We start from the raw sequence: 25,540 nt of genomic DNA on the forward strand, positions 1-25,540 counted from the left end.
GACAATTCAGACCAGAATTTGTCAGTTACTTCATATATGTGTTCATAATACACAGTGATAATGGTACATATCTTAAGTTTATATTGTTAAAATTACCAAAGTATTAAGATTTCTTCTAACCAATAAGGTGTTCTAACGGGAAGGTTTGAGAATTCACTGAAGGTATTTTCCCAACTTCATCAGTATGATTCTCACACTTTTTCTCCTGGGGGCAGAGAGGGAGGAGCAGAGAGTATTAGAGAATATTCTTTTATTAGAGAGTAAGAAACTTACTGGCTGTCCCCTGTTCCCAGAGTAAAATCTAATATTCAAGACCCTTCACAATTTCAATCCAACTTTTTTTCTTTTGGCTGAGCCATGAGGCATATGGGATCTTAGTTCCTCAGAGGGACAGAACCTGCACCCTCTGTATCAGAAGCATGGAGTCTTAACCACTGAATCACCAGGAAGTCCCTCAATCCAACTTTTTTATTTTCCCCTATAACTAATAAAACGAGAAATTAAGTCTATTATATACTGTATATTATATACTTTAGTATATTTAATAACCTGCAGCCATGTCCTTTTGATTCTAAAAGGAAACCTAAGACCCAAGGGGAAACTGATAAATCTGGGAGACCCAGGCTTGCAACGTGGACAGTGAATATTGTTGTAGGAACATGTCTTGCTGTAATCTTGGTTGCCTAGGTCACTAAAAGGGGCATTCATCAGCTGTTCTTGTGAAGGCAGAACAGAATGCCTCTCATGAGCAGAACATTCTGGGGGAGAGGGGTACTTTTCAAAATAAAACTCCCTGATGTATTTGGTAACCTTTGGCTAGCTTAAATTCTTAACTGTCTTTAATGGTTTTTCTGGAGAAGGCAATGGCACCCCACTCCAGTACTCTTGCATGGAAAATCCCATGGACAGAGGAGCCTGGTAGGCTGAAGTCCATGGGGTCACAAAGAGTCGGGCACAACTAAACGACTTCACTTCCACTTTTCACTTTCATGCATTGGAGAAGGAAATGGAAACCCACTCCAGTGTTCTTGCTTGGAGAATCCCAGGGACAGGGGAGCCTGGTGGCAGTCTATGGGGTCACACAGAGTCGGACACGACTGAAGCGACTTAGCAGCAGCAGCACACCTCCCTTTTACAGCAGAAAGAAGCTACCAACATAAAATTACTCTGAAATTTAGCACATGCTGGAACTCTAAAGGACATCTGGCTAACAAATGTTGACTTAAGAGGAAACAGTTACCTGACAATAATGTAGGTTTGAATGAATGTCATATGTATGACAAGGTGTCATACATATGTCCATAAAAATTCAGACAACTATTGATTTTAACAAATATGGAAAAATGTGCAATTCTGAGAGTTAACTAAATGTCTCCTAGTTCTCTAACCTATAAATCATATAACCTTAATAGTGAAATTGCTTTTCCTCCTCTGGAAATCCTAACTTGTTCTAACTACCATAAATTTAACATTTATTCATTATCTACTAGGTAGAGCTCTTCATAATTGTCATCCTGGAGTTTATGTTTTCAGAATATTCTTGGGCCAGCATTTCCAGCTTCTCTCACTTTTTTATAGGCTAACTGTCATGTCCTATTTCTTTTCTGTAGTTACAGGTTGGATTTATTAATACTTTTTGAAGTGAAGGAGCACACACACCATGGGAGAACAGTGAGGGTCTGTTTATCAAGCACATGATTTATTGGTGTTGCTCTAAACACCAAGAGGTCTTTGACAGCTGTGCAGCCTCAAGTAGACGTTCCTGGGCTTTCCTTCCCTCTCAGGCCTCCATCCTCTGAAGTCAGTCTTATCATTTCATGTTTTCCCTTGAGAGTCAAACCAAATTTCTGATCATTCATTAAATACTTTACATAAAACAAAGGACTATTCTCTTTTGTCTACTTCTTGTAAGGAAGAGTTCAAAATATTCAGCCAGAGTCATGATTATATGTTTTTTCACTTAATACGTTCAGAGACATATATAAATTAGCTGTTTATTAAAAATGTTATTCTCAACTGTGTTAACTCATGTGTTTCAAGAGAATACTGTATATACACAACCTGATTTGCTATAACAGAATTTTCACAAGCTATACAAGTCTTTAATAACAAATCAACTTAAACTTTTTTGGAAATAATTTCTACTAAAGATTCATAATTAGCATAGTCCTTCAATGACTGTACAAGTTCATCCAGTAGGTACTCTCCTTGCATAAAAGTTTCAAGATCATGAAGTGACTTGTTTATTCTGTGATCTGTGACTCGGTTCTGTGGAAAATTATATGTTCTTATTTTCTCTGACCTTCCTTTTGTGCCAATCTACATATTAAAAGAAAAAAAAAAGAATACAAGATAGTTAAACTCAGGGCAACTAAACCTACAAAGTTAATTTACCTGGAGATTAAGCTCTTGGTTTATAATTTGAAACACAATGTTAAAAACCATATTTTAAACATTTTGAATTCTCAAATTTAACATGGGCACTTGATACAGAAAAAAGAACACAGGCTTGAAAAGTCAGACAGCTTAGTACTTGAATTTTGAATCCTCTCTGCCATTTTTTTTTACTTTATAACTTCAAGTAATTTACTTCAACTTTAAACTTTAGTTTCCCCATTTATAAAATACAGATAATACCTACTAACACTGATAATGTACACATACAGCCTGGCACAGAGTTGATATCCAAAAATGGTAGCTAAATATATATAATCTCTGTGAATTAATCTGGTTATCATCAGTGATGACAAAGTGATCAATTCTCCATAATAAAGGAGTTAATAGAAGGGCTCTGTAATTATAAAATCAACTGCCAAACAGGAAGAAGGTAAGTTCAATTTCCTTTCCAACTTTCTTCCATAATTTTAAAAGGATTCAAAATGAACGGGAATTCGGTATATCTTTTTAAGATAACTTTGCTGAAAATTCTGAGAAAGACATTTTTGAATACAAAAACAGTGTAAATGTGTAACAAGATTACTATAAAACAAGCCCTTGGTTGAATGACATGAATTATACTTTAACTTTGACAAATACAATGAAATAATTTTAACACATATTAAAACTGGGTAATCTAAAACTATTTTTATCTTTTCAAAGCATTTAAAAAATTCAGTTTTACCTGAATCTTTCTAGCATTGTATCGTTTACTTGTTTCTTCTTCTAGCTGCAGGCTGTACAGTTTTGCACGTAACTTTTTCATAGCCATTTCTTTATTTTTCAGTTGAGATCTTTCTTGCTGGCATTCAGAAACAATACCTGAATAGTGTTATGAGAATTAAAAGAGTTTTAATAGAAACATCTTCTTCACGTATTATCAAGGAATACTCCTCTTCCTTCTTCCTTTATGAAGGGAAAAAATAAGACTCTAATATTAAAAAAGGAAAATGGCTGTCTGGGGAGGCCTTACAAATAGCTGTGAAAAGAAGAGAAGCAAAAAGCAAAGGAGAAAAGCAAAAATATAAACATCTGAATGCAGAGTTCCAAAGAACAGCAAGAAGAGATAAGAAAGTCTTCTTCAGCAATCAATGCAAAGAAATAGAGGAAAACAACAGAATGGGAAAGACTAGGGATCTCTTCAAGAAAATCAGAGATACCAAAGGAACATTTCATGCAAAGATGAGCTCAATAAAGGAAAGAAATGGTATGGACCTAACAGAAGCAGAAGATATTAAGAAGAGATGGCAAGAATACACAGAAGAACTGAACAAAAAAGATCTTCATGACCCAGATAAACACGATGGTGTGATCACCAACCTACAGCCAGACATACTAGAATGTGAAGTCAAGTGGGCCTTAGAAAGCATCACTACGAACAAAGCTAGTGGAGGTGATGGAATTCCAGTTGAGCTCTTTCAAATCCTGAAAGATGATGCTGTGAAAGTGCTGCATGCAATATGCCAGCAAATTTGGAAAACTCAGCAGTGGCCACAGGACTGGAAAAGGTCAGTTTTCATTCCAATTCCAAAGAAAGGTAATGCCAAAGAATGCTCAAACTACCACACAATTGCACTCATCTCACACGCTAGTAAAGTAATGCTCAAAATTCTCCAAGCCAGGCTTCAGCAATATGTGAACTGTGAACTTCCTGATGTTCAAGCTGGTTTTAGAAAAGGCAGAGGAACCAGACATCAAATTGCCAACATCCGCTGGATCATGGAAAAAGCAAGAGAGTTCCAGAAAAACATCTATTTCTGCTTTATTGACTATGCCAAAGCCTTTGACTGTGTGGATCACAATAAACCGTGGAAAATTCTGAAAGAGATGGGAATACCAGACCACCTGATCTGCCTCTTGAGAAATTTGTATGCAGGTCAGGAAGCAACAGTTAGAACTGGACATGGAACAACAAACTGGTTCCAAATAGGAAAAGGAGTTCGTCAAGGCTGTATACTGCCACCCTGTTTATTTAACTTATATGCAGAGTAAATCATGAGAAATGCTGGACTGGAAGAAACACAAACTGGAATAAAGATTGCCGGGAGAAATATCAATCACCTCAGATATGCAGATGACACCACCCTTATGGCAGAAAGTGAAAAGGGACTAAAAAGCCTCTTGATGAAAGTGAAAGTGGAGAGTGAAAAAGTTGGCTTAAAGCTCAACATTCAGAAAACGAAGATTATGGCATCCAGTCCCACCACTTCATGGGAAATAGATGGGGAAACAGTGGAAACAGTGTCAGACTTTATTTTTGGGGGCTCCAAAATCACTACAGATGGTGACTGCAGCCATGAAATTAAAAGATGCTTACTCCTTGGAAGGTAAGTTATGACCAACCTAGATAGCATATTGAAAAGCAGAGACATTACTTTGCCAACAAACGTCCATCTAGTCAAGGCTATGGTTTTTCCAGTGGTCATGTATGGATGTGAGAGTTGGACTGTGAAGAAGGCTGAGCACCAAAGAATTGATGCTTTTGAACTGTGGTGTTGGAGAAGACTCTTGAGAGTCCCTTGGACTGCAAGGAGGTCCAACCAGTCCATTCTGAAAGAGATCAGCCCTGGGATTTCTTTGGAAGGACTGATGCTAAAGCTGAAACTCCAGTACTTTGGCCACCTCATGTGAAGAGTTGACTCACTGGAAAAGACTCTGATGCTGAGAGGGACTGGGGGCAGGAGGAGAAGGTGACGACAGAGGATGAGATGGCTGGATGGCATCACTGACTCGATGGACGTTGAGTCTCAGTGAACTCCGGGAGTTGGTGATGGACAGGGAAGCCTGGCGTGCTGCGATTCATGGGGTCTCAAAGAGTCAGACATGACTGAGCGACTGATCTGATCTGATACACATAACAGATAATTTTACAGTTATTAGAAAACTGAAAATTGGACTTACAGCTCAAAATATTTACATACTGAAAGCATACATACTGAAGAGTAAGCATTAGTCATTTAATATGGATTATTTTCTGGTACTTTTACCTAGTCACAATTTTTTTCAAAAAGTAGTAACTACTCATTATACAAACTGAACTATAAAAGTTAATGTTATTACCAGAGATAATCACTATTAATATTTTTATTCCTGTTTATATACTATGTGTTACATAAAACATCATCTTAAAGTTTAACATGAGAATTTTCTCATTTAAAAAAAAGAGAAAAAATCAAGCAAGCACTGCCAGCAAGCACTACCAACCATGGGAATTATGCCTATCTGAGATCATTTATAGGAAGATTGAGGTTTCCTATCCTTGTGCTCTTTTTCACATGTAAGTCACTGGAGCAACACTTGTAAAAACACATGTAGTTCTATCTAACACAATTCTAAAGACTTAAAAAAAATTACAGCTCCACTGCCTAACACTATAATCAGGACAGAACCCCCAGATGTCTGCAGATGGACTTAATGGAAAGAAGCCCCTGAAATTGCATGCAAAACTTTGTATATAAGCATGTTTCTGGGTAAAAGGTCCAAGTTTTCATTTTCTCAAAGGAATTCATTTTCTCCTCTCTCCAAAAAACACTAAAAACTGGTGATTTAGAGCATTTTCTTATAAAGGATCACCCATGATATTACTTCACTGTGAGGATTTTTTTTATAATTAGTGATATAATCACTAATGTGGAAATTTCCTGGGCACGGATCTTTCCCTCTTCCTGCCTTTGTAATTATCCTACAGAGTTTCAGCTAAGGAATCGAGATAAATCAAGTGTTGAAAATAAACAGTTCCTAGTAGCCTATACGTTGCTGGTAACTGAAGATCTGTTTCAGAGGAAAAGTCATTCAGAGTTTGATTTTTATGTTGAAGAAGGAACCACGCACCCGTTGGGAGATGAACGATCCGGACAGCACTGTCTGTGGTGTTCACATGCTGCCCCCCGGCTCCACTGGCTCGCTTAGTATCAATCCTCAAATCCTTAGGATTAATCACCAGGTTAATCTATACATAAGAGAAAAGTTAGGAGTTTTGAAAATTACATGTGTGATCTGTTCAAAGAGAATTATTTATAAAAATGCACGTCATAGATAATATTCGTATAAGATTTGGAAGGTTTAATTTTAAGAAGAGAAAATAATTGGAAGGATACCATTTTTTTAAAGACTTGTCTTATTTGAAGAGTGGGGCTCACCAGGTGGCACTAGTGGTAAAGCCGCCTGCCAGTGCAGGAGACATAAGAGACGCAGGTTCAATCCCTGGGACAGGAAGATCCCCTGGAGAAGGAAATGGTAACACAATCCAGTATTCTTGCCTGGAGAATCCCATGGACAGAGGAGCCTGATGGGCTACAGTCCACAGGGTCACAAAGCAACTAAAGTGTCTTAGCATGCACACAGTGGATAAGTATCAAAATATAATGCAAAATAAAAACAAAACCTCCCTAATCCTCAAAAACTAGACTTCTCTGTAAACTACCCTCTTATTACCAATGGCAGATCTCAGCTATTAATAGAAATGTGAATATAATCACTAAAATGATTTCTGAGTTCAAAAAGACTTTAGTGGAGGAAAAAAAAAAGACGCTAAAACACTACAGGAAGGTTTTATTTTGTTTCATTTTAAATACAGGAAGACTTAAACATACTTAGAGGCAGAGCAGAGATGAATGGAAATGGCTAATACCAAGAAGTCAAGGATACAGATTCAATTCACAAATACACTGGATCTGATATCAGCATAATGCTCTGTCCTGGCAGTCACCATCCAAAGCACTGCATTTAAAGAGCTCTTGCATGAACTATACCCACTCTGTGAGATGTCCACAACTCTAGCAGCAGGCATCTTATCATTCACAGGCCTTCTAGGTCTCCCTATGTAGCTCTTAACTGTTGCTGCTGCTGCTGCTAAGTCACTTCAGTCGTGTCCGACCCTGTGCGACCCCATAGACGGCAGCCCACCAGGCTCACCTGTCCCTGGGATTCTCAAGGCAAGAACACTGGAGTGGGTTGCCATTTCCTTCTCCAATGCATGAAAGTGAAAAGTCAAAGTGAAGTCGCTCAGTCGTGTCCGACTCTTAGCAACCCCATGGACTGCAGCCTACCAGGCTCCTCCGTCCATGGGATTTTCCAGGCAAGAGTACTGGAATGGGGTGCCATTGCCTTCTTTGTCTTTACTGTTGCTGCTGCTGCTAAGTCGCTTCAGTTGTGTCCGACTCCGTGCGACCCCACAGACAGCAGCCCACCAGGCTTCCCCGTCCCTGGGATTCTCAAGGCAAGAACACTGGACTGGGTTGCCACTTCCTTCTCCAATGCATGAGAGTGAAAAGTGAAAGTGAAGTCGCTCAGTCGTGTCCGGCTCTTAGTGACCGCATGGACTGTAGCCCACCAGGCTCCTCCATCCATGGGATTTTCCAGGCAAGAGTACTGGAGTGGGGTGCCATTACTGTTGCTAGGAAGAATTAAATGAGATGATACATGGACCTCAGTCTCCATCTTTTCCTGAAAATCTCTATCTCCAAGATGCTTAAGCCAAAGTGACTAGTATCAAGGTGTTGCTTTTGCCATTTATCCTGCTTCCCTCTCTCCCTTAACTATCCTGTTCCTCACCTAGATTTCCTACAAAAATTAGACTAAAGAAAGGAACTCCATGTACCCTATTAGACAGTAATACAGACTTTCTCAAAAGTAATAAACAGAAATCCTCAAGCTTCCTTCTCACGTGCTTATTTCATTCTAAAAAAAGAAGTTAAAAATTTCCCATCACTTTTCAGTGTCAGTGATGTAAGCAAAATATAACTCCCCAACTAAGCTACTTAAAAATATATAGACTGAGAATTTGCTGGTGAAAATAAAGTATACTCATTGTGTACAATGTAGCGATGTGTTACTATTTTAATATGATTGGATTATAAACTCACAATTCTGTAAAGTAGTTACCCTTTATTAAAACAGGATTCTTGCTATTGATATTCTGGGAACAAGTCACACAAAGCGAGTCGCCATAAAGGCAAGCAGCTCGTAAACTCTATTTAATATTGTTTCTCCTTTATATGGTCTCAAAATACCTGCTATAAGCTTAGTAGTGGAGAAAAATAGACAATGCAAGATTATATGACTTTGTAGTTGTTTAGTCACCAAGTCATGCAAAGATGGACACAATAAAAGACAGAAATGGTATGGACTAACAGAAGCAGAAGATATTAAGATGAGGAGGCAAGAATACATAGAAGAACTATACAAAAAAGATCTTCATGACCCAGATAACCATGATGGTGTGATCACTCAACTAGAGTCAGACATCCTGGAACGTGCAGTCAAGTGGGCCTTAGGAAGCATCATTATGAACAAAGCTAGTGGAGGTGATGGAATTCCAGTTCAGCTATTTCAAATCCTAAAAGATGATGCTGTGAAAGTGCTTCACTCAATATGCCAGCAAATTTGAAAAACTCAGCAGTGGCTGCAGGACTGGAAAAGGTCAGTTTTCATTCCAATTCCAAAGAAAGGCAATGCCAAAGAATGCTCAAACTATGGCACAATTGCACTCATCTCACATGCTAGCAAAGTAATGCTCAAAATTCTCCAAGTCAGGCTTCAACAGTACATGAACCGTGAACTTCCAGATGTTCAAGCTGGATTTAGAAAAGGCAGAGGAACCAGAGATCAAATTGCCAACATCCGCTGGATCATCGAAAAAGCAAAAGAGTTCCAGAAAGACATCTACTTCTGCTTTATTGACTACGCCAAAAGCTTTGGCTGTGTGATCACAACAAACTTGAAAATTCTTAAAGAGATGGGAACACCAGACCACCTGACCTGCCTCCTGAGAAATCTAAATGCAGGTCAAGAAGAAATTGTTAGAACTGGACATGGAACAACAGACTGGTTCCAACTAGGGAAAGGAGTATGTCAAGGCTCTATATTGTCACCCTGCTTATTTAACTTCCATGCAGAGTACATCATGGGAAATGCCGGGCTGGATGAAACACAAGCTGGAATCAAGATTGCTGGGAGAAATATCAATAACCTCAGATATGCAGATGACACCACCCTTATGGGAGAAAGTGAAGAACTAAAGATAAAGAGCCTCTCGATGAAAGTGAAACAGGAGAGTGAAAAAGTTGACTTAAAACTCAACATTCAGAAAACTATTATCATGGCATCCAGTCCCATCACTTCATAGCAAATTAGATGGGGAAACAATGGAAACAGTGACAGACTTTATTTTTTTTGGCTCCAAAATTACTGCAGATGGCAAGTGCAGCCATGAATTTAAAAGACACTTGCTCCTTGGTAGAAAAGCTATGACCAACCTAGACAGCATATTAAAAAGCAGAGACATTACCTGGCCAACAAAGGTCCATCTAGTCAAAGCTATGGTTTTTCCAGTAGTCATGTATGGATGTGAGAGTTGAACTATAAAGAAAGCCGAGCACTGAAGAATTGATGCTTTTTCTGAACAATGGTGTTGGAGAAGACTCTTGAGAGTCCCCTGGACTGCAAGGAGATCCAACCAGTCCATCCTAAAGGAAATCAGTCCTGAATATTCATTGGAAGGACAGATGTTGAAGCTGAAGCTCCAATCCTTTGGCCACCTGATGCAAAGAACTGACTCATTTGAAAAGACGCTGATGCTGGGAAAGATGGAAGGCAGGAGGAGAAGGGACGACAGAGGATGAGATGGTTGGATGGTATCATCAACTCAATGGACATGAGTTTGAGTAATCTCCGGGAGTTGGTGATGGACAGGAAAACCTGGCATGCTGCAGTCCATGGGGTCGCGAAGAGTCAGACACGACTGAGCAACTGAACTGAACTGAACTGAACTGAACGTGTTCAACTTGCAACCCCGTGGACTGCAGCCCTCCCAGCTCCTCTGTCCATGGGATTTCCCAGGCAAGAATACAGGAGTGGGTTGCCATTTCCTTCTCCAGGGGATCTTTCCAACCCAGGAATTGAACCCACATCTCCAGCATTGGCAGGTGGGTTCTTTACCACTGAACCACTAGGGAAGCCCTTAAGTTCACTTATATGTCCTTAATTCTTACCATTTATTGTTAAAATCATACCTATTGGACTGCGATAATATATTTGAAAAATGAATTAAAATACAAGATGACAGTCAAATAAGAAAAGGAGATACTCAGTTCAGTGAGGTGAGTGTTAGTTGGGGGCAAGGTGCTGTGCTGGGCTAGGACTCCCGGGAGGGGGGCTATGGTGCCTCACCTCGGTGGGCTGCGGTAGGATGGCTACAGTTATGGTGCTGGTATGGATGCGGCCTTGCTTCTCTGTCTTGGGCACTCTCTGGACTCTGTGCACACCTCCTTCAAACTTCATGTGCTTATAGGCTTCTGAACCCCCAATGCTGGCAGATGCATGTCTAAGGCCACCTTGAAAACATTGGTGAAAGACGTTTGTTATTCCTGCCAATTACAAATAACTGACCATCACTTCTACCATCTTGAAATATAATTAAAAGAGCTACAAACTTATATAAACACATCAACTGTGAAACACTGAAAGCCTTTAGCAAGTCTATGATATTCAGTGTTTTAGTATCTTTATTGTTTATAATTATTAAACATAAAGCATTTATGGTGTCAATAAACTGACTCAGTAACACCCTGAAGGACTACTTTTAAAAAACCATTAGCCACTGAATGACAAGTATTTTATAGGCCATTTCAAAACTGGTAATATTTCTGCATTCAACATTATTAAGTTTGAGCAAACTCTGGGAGATAGTGAAGGTCAGGGAAGACTGGCATGCTGCAGTTCATGGGGTCGCAAAGAGTTGGACACGACTTAGCAACTGAACAGCAACAATTATTAAGTAAATGATAAGCATAAAACTACTTAATCCTCCTTACACAAAAATTATAAAGCTTAATCATGGTCTTTCCAACCCTTTCCCTAAAATACACATAAATAAATAAAATCTATGCTTTTCTCAAAACAAACCAAACAGTTTACTGACCTATTTCACTTGGAAAATATTCCAGGGTTTCAAAATGCCATCTTTTAAATGCAGCATACTGCTGATACATATCAAATATCTCTGAGGTAAACAACATTGCCTCCTGACCCCCAACTCCTGCAGTTACCTCCAGGATCAAATCATTTTTATCTGTTTCTTCTGAGGGAACCAAAAGTAAGATAATCTGCAAATAAAAAATATCACCCCTCCTATAATTAAGATTTAAAATATTTGAAAAAGAGCTCAGTGATTAGATATAGAATTTTAAATATTTAATTTACTTAAAAAAGTTTCTCTAAGCAAATACCTTAATATTGCTGATTACTATTCAACCATCTTGCCAACTAGACCATACAATGCATAACTTCTAAAAATATTAATGTTATAACTACATTACAAATGCTATAAGGTTCAGCTAAAACTTACAAGTTTATTTCTTTTTGGTGTTCATGTATATTAGTTCTCTATTCAGTTAATGATTAAGTCCTTGCTGTGAAAAGGACACTGTATTGTGTGTAGCAAGCATAAGAAGCAATCCTTGGAGATTTATAGCCTACTATGGCAGGAAAAGAACACTCGGATTGCATTTGTATTTTTCCTAAGCTTCTTTAATATGGAAGAGACATGTGCAATTTTGGAACTGCAGAGGCTCTTAAGAGATGATCTGGTCCAATACCCTCATTTTACAAGTCAAAGAAAATGAGATTAACAGAGTGCAATGATGAATTAAAAAGCAAAGTGTCAGTTACTGGAACTCAGATCCTTGTGCCTAAGTCAGTCTTCCTTCCACTAAAATTGTATGTTTCACACTTTAGTGTGTGTTAGACACAGACACAATAGAAGACAGACTTCTCAGATGAGGTGGATCAAGAAAGAAAAGCCGCCAACATTTATAAAAATGGTTCTTTAATAGAGAGGCACTCTGCTAAGGACTTTATGTATTTTAATTCTTAATACATCTTGGGCAGGTACTATTAACAGCTCCACCTTAAGATGTGAAAACTAAGTTTCTCAAGTTTAACTTAACTAATAAGTTTAACCCTAGTTGGCCAATACCCTACAACTAGAAAGTGGAAGGGCTAGAACTTGAACCCAAGTCTCCCTGAGTTCTGAAGCATCGCCAAGGTGTGCTGGCCAGGAGCTGGCCTTGTTCTCCTGCTTTCCCGTAGCTCTAGCCTGTGCCAACAGAATGTGCCCATTCACATCCTGAACTAGCACGACGCAATTTACACCTGTGAATTACTAGCCAACAAACAGAAACCGTTAATACACGCATTCTTCTACCTCACAAAAAGTTTATAGAGTAGAAGCCAAGTTACCTGAAGCTTTTCAGTCTATTGTGGAACTTTTCTTCCAGAGTAGGTGGTGCGGAAATTAATTTTTGGTAAGTTCCACACTTAGGTAAAGAGAGAGAATTTCTATGTTAAGCATCCCAGTTCCAAGCTCCGTCCTCACTTTATCATGTTCTTTCACTTATATTTCCAGAGATAACTGCTGTAAACCTTAAAGCTCTGCTTTACAGAATTAACAATGGATCTAATTTCATGATTTTTCATCTAACTTAATATGTTCTTCTGCAGTTCTCCTAGATATAAAGCCAATACTCTTAGATATAAATGCAATTCTGTTTTCAAAATCCTAAGGGGCCTAGTCCAGGCTGGCACTCTATAAGAGTATCAAAGACAAAAAGATAAAGAAATATTCCTGCTTCCACCTACCATTGCTCCACAGTCTCTTCTACTCATGTCTACCCCCACCCTCACCTCTCTTAAAAAACAAAAGAGAGAAAACACATTATCAACATTTCATTGCCTTCTTGGAAAATTCTATTAATGTGACATTCATCTTTCTTTCAGATTTCTACAATCCTTTTAGTATGATAAAAACAGAGCTACAGGGAGTATGCTTTTTCTGCTTTAAAAACCAGGTTTATAATTGTAAATACTAGCATGCTGATTAGTTCTTGACTTGCTTTTATAAAGTTCTAGTAAAATATAATGGAAGTGATAGCAGAATGCTTTATTCTTTGCACAAATGCCATACCTGATGCTTTAATTGAGCTATTTCTTTTTCACATGAAGTTATTTCATTTTCGGCAAGTTTCCTTAAGTCCTCATTTTCATCTAAGAAAAAAAGGCAGCAGGTTGAGTTTTCCTTAATTAGTATTAAATAGCTGACAGAGTTCAAGGTAAAAGTTTTGTCACTGCTGAAGGGAAATATAACAATTACCCTTTTTTAATAACTGTCATTAATTTATAGCACTTTATGCACTAGTTTTTATGAGCATGCAGTTAAAAAACAAAAACTTTTTTCCTGATGAGAAGGGTAGAAGTTAAAAATAAAAATAATCTCTATGGGAAAATACAAAGAAGCTACTAAACTTTTCTATAATTCTTCCTCCCCCAACTATTCATATTAACAAATATGCTTTTAGTTTTCAGACTTAGGACTCTACAATAACGAATGAATGCACTGAGTAAGTTAGATCAGAGGGAAATATAAGGCACCATTAGTAAAGCCAAAACTGAGTTAAAAAGTAGAAAGTTATTTATTGTCTTATTAGGAAATGCTTCATTAATATAAAAGTATCCACCTAAACATTTAGACCCTGCCTGATATTCACAGAGTACCTACAAGAAGTACTCTTCTTCTCTTTCAGGCTTTACTCTAGTTCTTATTTCATCTAGTTTTCACTTTTACCTTACAAAATATACCTCCTCTTTCCTCTATCTGATGGACAACATGCAACCTATAAAACAGAGAGAAGCGGAAATTGTATCAGCTATTACAGTTTGTTATCTCTGTTGAAAGATCAAACTCTGTATTGGCTGGAATGTCTTATTCATTTACTAAGAACCAATTACGCTGGGAACTGGGAATAACATGTAACACTTGCCCTCAAGGCAGGATTTTAGATCATTTTAGTTTCTTTATATTATTCTAGGGGAGAAAAGCTCACAAAAAATAACAGCCTAAAACATTATGTGGTTAAATATTAAAATAACAGCATGCAGAAGCAATTTTTTGTTTTAGAGATGCGCAGAATAAAGGAAAAAAGGATTAACTCAATGAGAAATAATAACAGCAGCAAATTGAGATAAACAAATACAGGGAGTGTTGGTGATATGGCAGGATATCATTTTGGTAAGAATGGGTTATGAGATTTGGTGAAATGGAAAAATGTGCTTCATTAAAAAAAGCAAAAGTGAATTAGAGCCCCAGTTCAACCACTAAGATTCTCTTAGAACATCTCTCCTAACGTCTCTGAATGTCAGTAATCTCAAGAGTAAATGAAAGATATGAGTTGGATAACTTCTAAGGGGCCTTATTAGTTCTGAAATGTAGGGTTCCGGTTAAGATGAAGAAGACTGGAACTAGGGTGTAGAAGTAATCTAACTTAAATACTTCATTTTATTTAATTCAGGTCCCCCAAACACTATCAATTTCAACATGTATTGAATATAATTTTTTTTTTTTTTTATATTAAGGCTTTGTGGCTGCTACGGGGACTTGAAGCTTGGCTTATGAAACTGATTTAATTTTCCCCTAAAAAAATACTTCTAATTTTTTTTTTCTTTAACACTCTGGGCAGCTTCTTCTCTTAAATCACTTAATTTAGACTCTCCTTAAGTCTCAACTATACAGTTGCATTAGCCTTCTGTCTTCCATGGCATCTTTAGTCCTGTTCCAGATTGCTTCTCAACTACCTCCCATCAAAGTTCCTAAGCAACAAAGCTATTCCCATTATTCACTCCCAATCCAAAAGCTTCTGCTGGCTTCCTTCTGCCAAAAGGATGAAACCAAACTTTGCAGGTTAGTATTTGAGCCTTCTTACAAAATGGTTAACCCCACCCTCCGGCTACCCCTCGCCTCCCCAAACCTACCCCTTCCTCAGTTAACACAGAATGCAGTGTTTAAGAGCATGAGATTTGGAGTCAGTCCTATTCAAGCTCTATTCCTTAAGAGTAGTTTAACCTGGGCAGAGCTATGTTCTCTTTGTATCTCAGGTTCCTCTTCTGCTGCATGAGGCTAAAAGAACCTACTTCATAGTTTATTATGTGAACTGGATGAGTTAATAGACAAAGAAAAGCAAAGCCTAGAGGAGGCAAAGGATCGATTAAAGGTAAACTATTATTATATCATCTAAGGTTGGGCCTTTATACCTGTACAAGCCTTTCTCCTTCCAAGTTCTCCTTGCTCTCCCAGGTCTTTACTGATCTATGTTCTCACTTATCAGCTGTATCAGAATTAATTTTCTTGCTTCAGTAGACTGTGACCCTCTCTAGAACCTTTCCTCTGGCTGGCCACAGGCCAGCCACTAGGCATCCCCAGGAATTTGTGCAAATTAAGTAACTTGAGCCCCATCCAGATTCGAATGGGCAAGAATCACTTGGCAAGCTTGTTAAAACCGCCGCATGTTCTAGGTCTCAGAGTTCCAGTCTGGGTTTACTTAGCACGCATTTTTTCTGTCACTTTTGCGGGTGGCCGCTCTACCACACTGAGAAACAATGCTCTCAACTCCTTAACAGGAATAGGGCCTTGTCTTCGGTGAGCTCATCTCCTGCCATTAAATACGCAACCAATTAAAGTCAACTTAAGTTTTGTAAAAGGGCGTACAGCACTGTCAAAAGAGCACAAGGAGAGGATGGGGACCAGAACTAACATAATGATGTCTTGACCTCTGGTGTAAACCATAAAGAGCTGCAACTGAGTAAAAACTTCAAAATCAGAGTGTGTGGAGACGTGACCGGCGGCTTGGTGCAAAGGGCAAATGAAGAGTCAAGACTCCGCTCTGAATCCCGCTGCCCTAGGCCAGGCCCTTACCATGAAGCAGGTGCTGGGTCTCCTGCAGCTCCTGCTCCTTGTCGCTCAGAAGTTTGGCCACCGCCACCAGCTCAGGCCGCCTGACCTGAAACTGGGCTTCAGAGCCTACCTGGCGCTCTAGGAAGGTCCGCAGAGCTCCGCCGCGGGCGAACAGCTCCTCCAGGGGCAGGTTACTGCAGCTTAGGTGTCGGCGGGCCGGTATAACACCCCGGCGGGCCCAAAAGCCCCGAAAAACATTCCAAACTAACCTGGGGCGCATAACTACAGCCAGTCCACCATGGCAAACAAGACCCGGAAGTTCCGGACAGAGCAAATCTCGCGATACCGCGAGGCTCGGACACAGGGGCGAGGCCTATCCGAGCTCCGCCCAGCTCATGCGCCAGTTTAAAGGGGCTTCCAGGAAGCCTGGTTGGGAACTTCCGGTCATGCATTATTAAACGCCGTAGTATTCGCGGAGGCCGGAAGTTGAGATGCAGAGCTAAAAGCGATAGGGGCGGGTCTGAGAGACCTCGGGCTCCTCCTCTAAAGGGTAGGTCAGAAACGCCTCCTGTAACGAGCCGGGGCGGAGTATTGGGCCGGAAGGGGAAAGGCATAGATTGTTATTACGCTTTCTGACGTCAAGATTGCTTCTCAGGTACTCAGTGAAGCTTTCAAGTACCGTGCTGGAGGGCCGTCCAGTGTCAGCTACAGGAGCTGAGATCACAGTACAGATGTCAGTCTGGACTGACGTTCCCAAAGGCGAATTGTAGAATGGCCATCAGTGTGTGTATGTGTGTTTACTCCTCTTCCATTTCTCGTTCTCCTGTTTCTCCTTTCGACGGTGGTTAAGGCTCGACTCATGGGGTCGCAAAGAGTCGGACACGACTGAGCGACTGATCTGATCTGATCTGATCTGAAGGCTCGTATTAATGGGACGTGACAAGTGGATTCGAAGACCAGTTACCGAGTGATTTAGCAAAATCTACTTTCCTGCCCTTTATCTGCCACTTAATTTACATAGCCTTTAAACGACTTGCTTCCACACCGATTCTCCTGCCTAGTCTCACTTATCCCTTGTTAGTCGGCTACTTTTTAAAGACGTTGAGCCATTCGTTTCCTGTTTGCTGCTAACCACTGCCAAGCAAAGCCTTGACAGCCCCGCCTCCGGGGGCCCCGCCCGCCAATTTGACATGGTGGATTAGTGCCCAGAATACTGAAGTTTATTCGTGTAATGCTTTTGAATTTTTAAAGACCTCTTCATAGACCACTAGAAGAATGTATGAAGTGAAGTGAAGTCGCTCAGTCGTGTCCGACTCTTTGCGACCCCATGGACTGTAGCCTATCAGGCTCCTCCGTCCATGGGATTTTCCAGGCAAGAGTGCTGGAGTGGATTGCCATTTCCTTCTCCAAGAAGAATATATAGGAGAGTATAATACAACCCAGAGAGGCCTGGGGACGCTACAGCTGAACTCTCAATTGGGGAACTCTCACCACCTAACTAGTTTGAGCAGGGCTTACTTACTGTACAGAGACCTGACATACTGAAAAAGTTTCTCATTTATTTATTTTTTAAATATAAAAATACAGGAGTCCTCTGCAAGGTTCAGTCATCCTTACTTAAGTCATCTAATCAAAATTGTTAAGTATAAAATTCTTATAAAATGCGCTTGCATTGCCTCTGCTGTATTCATTTCTGTACTCTACATACAAATGCAAAGTGAAGTAGAGGAATGAGATCACTCTCCAAACAATATAAAACAGAAATATGTTTGGCTACTTAGAAGCTTCCACTAACTCAAATCTTCTTTCATTTTGTATGTGAATTAAAGCCACACTACTTTTACAAAATTGTCTTGCTTTAAAGTAGTGATTGAAATCGAATCTTAAATTCAAATCCGAGTATAGAACAGGACTGATGAGGTTATCTACATCTCTTTTAGGAACAGGTATTTCTCAAGTCTAAACTCAACTTTGAATATTGTTTTAAGCACAGAATTGGGGGGAGCTACTTGACTCCAAACTCTCAGCTGAATTTTCAAAACAAGTCATTTCATGAACATACTTCATTACTTATAAAAGGTGCAAAGGTGCAAAAATGTAATAAGCAATAACCTTGTAAAATAATGTAAAGAATCCAGCCAGAAATTATTTTCCCTCAGATGTGTAAGCAATTTAAGTAATATAAATAAGTGTACCTTTACTCCTGTAATGTGACACCAATGAGGAAACAGTGACTTGTCTAAGGATACATGGGTGAATTCTTTATTAATTCAAAACATTTAAAAAAAGTCAGTGTGTAATGCATGTGTGTTTTACAGTAATATCCATGGGTGTCCACAGTGTAGTCAAATGAAAACAGCTGTAGTTTGATTTACTTTGAAAAGTCAAAGATCTATACCGTTTGAGATTTCTGAATTTTCTTACATTATTGTCATGCTCAACTTCTATTATATGTTGAAAATTCTAGCATTTTCAGGAAGTCTTATTGTACATAGGTAAAAATAATAAAATAGATTCAAGGAAGGAGGAATAAAAACCCAAAACAACTTAATTTAGAGGAAAAATAATCTGGATTATCTATTCAATTTATAAGTACCTACAGTTATTTTGGCATTTCAAAATAACCAAGCATGGTATCTCAAGTTATATTCATGCATTCAAAACTTCTTTATGGTCCACTAATAAATATTGATCAACTCCAAAATATGGATATAGATTATTAAGTACAATGAACATAGCAAAAATTTACACATGTTCAATATGATAAATTTTACAAGAATCGAACACATTGAAATTATTTTTAATATTTAGCAAACATCTTAAAATCATATACAAGAAACATTGTATTTATGACAAATAGGTTAAAGCAAGACGGAAAAAATCAAGTCTTACATTATTCCAGTATTCGGTGTTCATTGTTCAGTGAAAGGCAATATAGAAAAGTACTCACCAAAATGACCATCAATTGAGACTACCTTTTAAGACAGTAAGACTAAAATCTTCACTACCCAAGAGACGTAGAGGATTAAGGTAATTATACATGTAATTCAAGAGAAGAAATTCACTTTCACCCCCATTAAGTGAATATTCAAGTTAACACTATTTTGGAGTTTTACTTTCCTATATCAATTTCCAGTTCATTATATTTTCTTCATAATGTTTGTTAGCAGTCATTTAGTGGAAACTAATAGCAGCGCTGAGGAATCTGCTCTGAGTATTATGTCAGTGTAAATGTCCAGTAAATCTACCTCCAAAATACCCTCTTAAAAAACGTATCACTTTACGTTTAAACGTATCACTTTACGTGGAAAAATCTAACAGACACTACCTCAGTCAGACGATGACGTTCAACATCAACAATAAGTCATGTTGATGATGGTATGTACCTTTGATATGGTGTGATATGAATGGCACTTCTGTGGTCTTTCCTCCAAAATCTAATAACACCTGTCTATTCATGGGAAAACGATCAGAAAAATTCCAGTTGAGGGACATCTTACAAAATACTAGGCCTGTAACTCCTCAATACTGCCAGGGTTATCAAAAACAAGAGAAATTTGAGAAAACATCATAGCTAAGAGGGTAACATGATGACTAAATGTAATACCATATCTTGAACAGAATCCTGGAACAGGAAAAAAAAAAATTATGAAAAGCAAAGAAGGGCAGGGAAGCCTGGCATGCTGCAGTCCATGGTGTCTCAGAGAGTCGGACATGACTGAGCAACCGAACAACAGCAAAGGAATCTGAATAAAGTATGGACTTAATAATGCATTGATATTGGTTCACTGGAGAAGGAAATGGCAACCTACTCCAATAGTCTTGCCTGAAAAAAATCCCATGGACAGAGGAGTGGTGGGTTACAGTCTCTGGGGTTGCAAAGAGTTGGACGGGACTTTGTGACTGAACATCCATGTATCGGTTCATTTATTGTGACAAATGTTTCATGGCTGTGACATGTATGGATCCTATCTGTACTATCTTTTCAATTTTTCTGTAAATCTAAAACTATTCTAAAATTAAAAGTTTAATAAAAAATTTTATGAACACACAACTACCTTTTATTCTCTTACTTTCGTGATAAACTTATTTTAAAAATCATACTACCTTAATAGTAAAAAGCATGCTTTCTATTCCATGGCAGTGTCAATGTTTTCTACTGGCTATCTTTTTTACCTTGGGTTTTAGCTCTAACTCCTACATATATACTTGGCAGATTAACTGAAAAATTCTTCCTATGCTTGGGAATGTTTATTTCCTGTGGAATTTAAATTTTCAAATGATTTCTCTTAAACTTTGATTTAAACCTACAATATTATACACCCACTCACACATCTGCATATACACATCTAAATATATCTGTGTGTGTGTCATTGAAAGAAACATTTCTTGTTTGTAGATTGAGTATGATGTTGAACTGAGAACAGTGATTTTGAATCACATTATTGAACAAAGCAAAGACATATTCATATATTCTTCTGTCTTAAAATGAGCTTGATCGTATTTTTTGAATGAATAATTCAATCAGATTTTTAAAGTACAGTTTCAAAAAAATCTTGGCAAGTGCGTTGAAGGCACTTAATGCATTCATTCTTGAAATGGGAATTACTGAGCTAGAGAACTTTGATATAATAATATGTAACACTTCATTCTTTCTATGTTTAATTCATTCTCATGACAATCCTGTAAATTTTTATATTCTTCATTTGAAGAGAAAGAAACAGGTTCAGAGAGGATAAATGATTTGCCCAAGGTCACATGAGACAGAACTATAACTGGAAGACAAATGTATAACTAAAGCCTGGTATTTGGAAAGAAAATGTATCCCTCTGTGGATTGTTGTGTGTTCCAAGGATACTACTAAGAGTGCTGCAAGGAAGATCTGAAACAAGTTTTCGATATCAGTTTCACTGGTAAATATTTGCAGTTGTAATAACTAAACTTTTTATGGATTGTTTTCTCAGAAGAACAAACATTTTATATTGGTCAGAGATTAAAAAAACTGAAAAGGGCATACAAAGTGTTTGCAAGTTATATTTTGAAAACTAAGGTCATAAAGTGTCAGTATAAATACAGGTAAAAAAACAATTCTAGAAATATCTTTCCCACTTTTCAAAATAATTTGCCATCTAATGCAAAGTTTTCAAAGCTTGTGTTTGATAGGGCCCTATCCATAGACCTTTTAGGTGGCTTACTTTGTATTTTCTGACTGTATTTTAAATTTCTTCCTTGCATACTTCTTCCTCAAAGCATCTGGTATATTGCCATTTTGTAAATGTAGTTTGTTACAACTACAATATGACATATTTCTTCAATATAAGTTAAAAGTGTATAGAAAAAAAAGGATACATTCAAAAATAAGAATCAGGTATTATTTTAAATCAGCTTAATGGGGTGAAAGTGTATTTTTGCCCCTAATAAATAAATACTATTTACCTATTTCTATAGTCCTTTTGCAAAACTGAACTCTCAGGTAAATACATGATACACATTTCATTCCACACTAACAACCTAGGCAGCATGAAAGGATACTAATAAACACCCCATGCATATGACCAAATATCAACTGGTCATCTTATGTACATATTTTAAGATTAAAAAAAGTGACCACATTACGGTCTTAACTTTTGCACTTCATAGTGTTGATATCAAAATTGTGTTTTGCTATTGTTCTTTTGCCAGTGCACCTACTGAGCTTAGAGCTGCCCTATAACACTGTTGGGATATCTGTATTACCTTTGGGTAACGTAATAACAATTATTCAAAGTAAAGAAGCATCATCCATTCATTTTTAATGTGATCTAAGTTCAAAATGCATCTCTGAACAGATGTCTCCAATTTATATAAATATATATGTATATTTATATATGACCTATATCCTCTACTTTTCTTTCCATTATAGACACATCTGAACTTAGGCATTATTTAAAGAGCATTAACCTCTTTCTGTGTACATTAGCAGATTCTAACAGTATACAAAGATATCTTGGTAATGTAAAACATGAAGTGTACCTTCTAAAGTGCTAATTTTTCCTCAGGGAGGAACTTACTCTCTAGAAAAAAATCAAACTCTACCAAAACAAATATTGTGCTCTTGGAATGGTAGCATAGACACCAGTTGAGGGCTTTTTTGTTTGTTTGTTTGTTTATTATAGCTCTGTAATTAAAACAGAAAGAATTACACCATACTTTAAAAATTGGTAGAGTTGCAGATACATAGACATACTGTTAGATACACTTAAAACATTTTGAAATTAAAAGAGTTGCTCTCCCCTCCCCTGAAAATAGGAATTTAGCACAGAGGTCCTCACATAGTGTGGTTATCGATATTTGATGTGTAAATCTACCCTAGACTCATTCTCAACACATTTCTAATCAGGTTTCAAAAGGGTATATCAGCTTCAAAATCTGTATTCTACAAATGCCCCGGGTTAGAGATTAGGACTCTTTATAAGGGCCCTATCTTTTACATTTGGTAAAATATTAAAAGTATTGTCAAACAGACAATTCATCTAATAGTCCAAAGTATCTTATAAAGATAACTTATGACTAGCAGGTCACCATCATATATAGTAACAACAAGAATATAAAGTCTACACTTAAAAAATTTGATTCATGCGGTGTATCTTAGTATATTACATATTTTCTAGTCATGTATACCATACATTGTGCCTCAAACACAGGAACAAATGTGATATTATAACATATATGTGTATACATCATTGTAGCATAACAAACTCAACTCTAATCAAGAAAAAAATAGTTTAGGAACAATAAACTTCACGATAGAAGTGATGATTCTTTTAGGTTTTTCTTCACTCGTTAGGAAAAAAATATGACTTTTTGTAAACATCTTCATAGCTCTCTTTTCCCACTATGTTACTGAAAACTATTATTCAAACAGTAAATATTTAATTGACATGGATAAAGCATGTCTTAACACTAACACTTTCAGACAAAAACAGGCATTTGTTAAAAGAAATGTTTATTATAAATATTTTCTATCTTATATTTTAACTACATTTTCATAAAGAATGTATTTAAAAGTGCTGAATACGGTAGGATAGTCAGCAACGCCAGTGTAAACAGAACGCTTTGTTTTCTACTCTGCAAACGTTTTTTTTTTAATCCCATTTTGTCAAACACTGCAACAGTTAAAATATTTGCATAGGGAAGATTATAGCCCTTTTAATCATATCTCCTGAATGCTATACAAATTAGAAAATCAAATTCACATAAAAAAATTCTTGAAATGTTTAACTTTATGGAAAAAGAAAATTACGATGCCAACCTTTCAAGTAAAGTAAATTTTAAAAAGAAAACCCCAAACTTGTTTTTCTTAAAAAAAGTTTAATAAATTAAAAAAATGAGAGGTAGTTAAAAAATGACAAAGGAAACTTATAATTTTAATATCATCCTTAATATAAGGCCAGTATTCTTAGTGGATATAAATATTTTTAAAACTTTCATTTTAGGTTACTCAATATTATACTTATTAAGTTTAAGATTAAAAAAATAGCCTCCAGGGGATATTAATATTCAAATGTAACACTTTGATATAAATATGACACTGTTGTCTGTGTGTGCACGACAGGATACTGTTTCCTTGAATGTCAAAAGTACATGCCAAGGTCAGGCAAGTATTTTTTGTCTTAAAAGATTTAGTGGTACTTATAAAAAAATAATATGGCAGCTAAAACATTTGAGCACTGTTCTGCCTTTCAATTAGGGATGAGAATTAATAGTTTGGTTTTAACATATTTTAAATAAGTTATTTTTAAGATACTACGTGAAAACAGTTAAGGTCTGAAGTAGAGAATTATCTTCTAAAGAACCCCTATAAAACTTTTCTTCGTTAAAAACCTTAGCTTTTACTGGATTTCACTTTCAACGAAAATATGCCACAGTCCAGATGCTATTCATCCAAAGTTTTAAGATGCTACATATAGGCATTCCTTTATTAAATCTTTTCTTTATATTCCAAAACTAAGTTATCAAGCTTTTTTTTTCTTGCTAAAGTACATACTTTATGCAACCATTTTAGAACTGGAGACCCAGTCTTTAATAAATTAATTACAGTATTGGACATCTGATATATACATAGATTCATTTTCTTCTATTACAACTAAAAACAATATCACTCTTTGATTCGTCATTGAGATAGAATATCTTCAAATTGTTTTGTGCTTTTTTCTTTTTTCCTCATATATATATGTATATATTATTTTTTACATAGCAAACTCTTCTGTAATGAAAATGCCACAGTTTTGGCAGTGAACAACCAGAGGAATTCCCCATGAGGATTTTCCAACAAACAGAGATAAATAGCTCTTTTTTCATGTACAGAAATATTGGCTTCAAAGTTAGTGTACTGAACACAGTATATAGCATGTTGACTACCAGAGTTACAATTTTAAAATTGGCTTTTTCTGTCTTAGAGTATATTTAAAAATGCAAACCACAGCCAACTTTGGGGCAATTATTTCTATAAGACCATATTGCACAAAAGTCCTTAAATACAGATATAAGTTATGCCATTTGGATTTAAGTGTTGTGAAAACTAAATGGCAAATGAAGCGGGTTTACTTGGCACATGCAGTCTCTGGGCACACTAGGAGACTGTTCATAGGACTACAAATACAGTTTGCTTGCAAGTAGAATGAATGCGTGTTCAACGAAATAAACTTAATTTGGCAATTCATTGTTTTATGTGGTATTTTCTCCAAAGTAACCACGGATAAACCTTGATAAAAATGGAGCCAAAGACCATATGGTTGTATTTTCACAGTAGCCTGAGGATTGCTAAACTGTAGTTCTCCAGGAACTCAGTTTCAGGTGTTACGTAACTACTTTTATTTCTCATCGCAGCCCTCCAAAATGATTTTCTTTAATAAAAATTAAGATTCAGAAGTAGAGCTGGCAGTACTTTCAACAAATGACTTATAAATTTGAGAGTTCAAAAACCTGGGGAAAGAATCTCTGTGCATTAAGGTATATATCTGGAGTTGGGCATCTTCATACATGTGAGGATTAGGATCCAACAGATTTCTATTGATCACCTCTCTAACTCGAGAATCGAGACTGACCTAAAAAGAAATAAGAGCAGATTTATTACATAATATTTTTTCAAAAGATCTCAATCAAGTAACTATATGCTCATGACATTTCAGAGAAACCTTAAAGAGTAAATCTAAAAATCTTGAGGTTATGTTTTCAAAGCTCTCATAACCCTGCATACTTTTTTCCTTCAAAAATTGAATTAAACAAAAACCAACTGTAAACCAAAATTTGAGTTCAGATATCTTGGCTTACTTGGATGTACCCCTTCTATGCATTCATTCAGGAGTTTTTGACAATTTCTCTCATTGTTGCAGTGCTAGA

The 25,540-nt window shown here is 37.1% G+C and overlaps 2 protein-coding genes across 13 annotated transcripts in view; both read right to left on the reverse strand.

The window, feature by feature from the left end:
- Positions 1-1,980: 1,980 nt before the first annotated feature.
- MTRF1L (mitochondrial translation release factor 1 like) lies at positions 1,981-16,479 on the reverse strand. 11 transcript variants are annotated; one of them, XM_086318411.1, is made up of 9 exons: positions 16,290-16,479; positions 14,057-14,105; positions 13,400-13,479; positions 12,676-12,752; positions 11,357-11,540; positions 10,606-10,769; positions 6,268-6,385; positions 3,122-3,258; positions 1,981-2,319 (listed from the first exon to the last, which is right to left on the reverse strand). In XM_086318411.1, the coding sequence occupies exons 5-9, from the start codon at positions 11,451-11,453 to the stop codon at positions 2,119-2,121; spliced, it is 717 nt and encodes a 238-aa protein (XP_086174537.1). In that variant the 5' UTR covers positions 11,454-11,540; positions 12,676-12,752; positions 13,400-13,479; positions 14,057-14,105; positions 16,290-16,479; the 3' UTR covers positions 1,981-2,118. The 11 variants fall into 11 exon arrangements, 10 of the variants coding, with proteins under 10 accessions (XP_086174537.1, XP_086174533.1, XP_086174535.1 ...); XM_086318407.1 differs by having other exon boundaries at positions 16,181-16,479; XM_086318409.1 differs by lacking the exon at positions 14,057-14,105.
- A 5,806-nt stretch (positions 16,480-22,285) lies between these two features.
- Positions 22,286-25,540, reverse strand: part of RGS17 (regulator of G protein signaling 17) — a 99,647-nt gene continuing 96,392 nt past the window's right edge. Inside the window, exon 5 of one of the 2 annotated variants that reach the window (XM_086318413.1) lies at positions 22,286-25,245. In XM_086318413.1, the coding sequence (XP_086174539.1) occupies positions 25,057-25,245 (189 nt within the window). In that variant the 3' untranslated portion in view covers positions 22,286-25,056. The remainder of the gene's footprint in view (positions 25,246-25,540) is intronic. The other variant, XM_086318412.1, reaches the window with a different exon arrangement.

Source organism: Bos grunniens, chromosome 9 (genome assembly GCF_055505025.1).
Source record: "Bos grunniens cultivar Pamir isolate PY7600 chromosome 9, Bosgru_T2T1.0, whole genome shotgun sequence".
In the NCBI taxonomy this organism is placed as follows: Eukaryota; Metazoa; Chordata; class Mammalia; order Artiodactyla; family Bovidae; genus Bos; species Bos grunniens.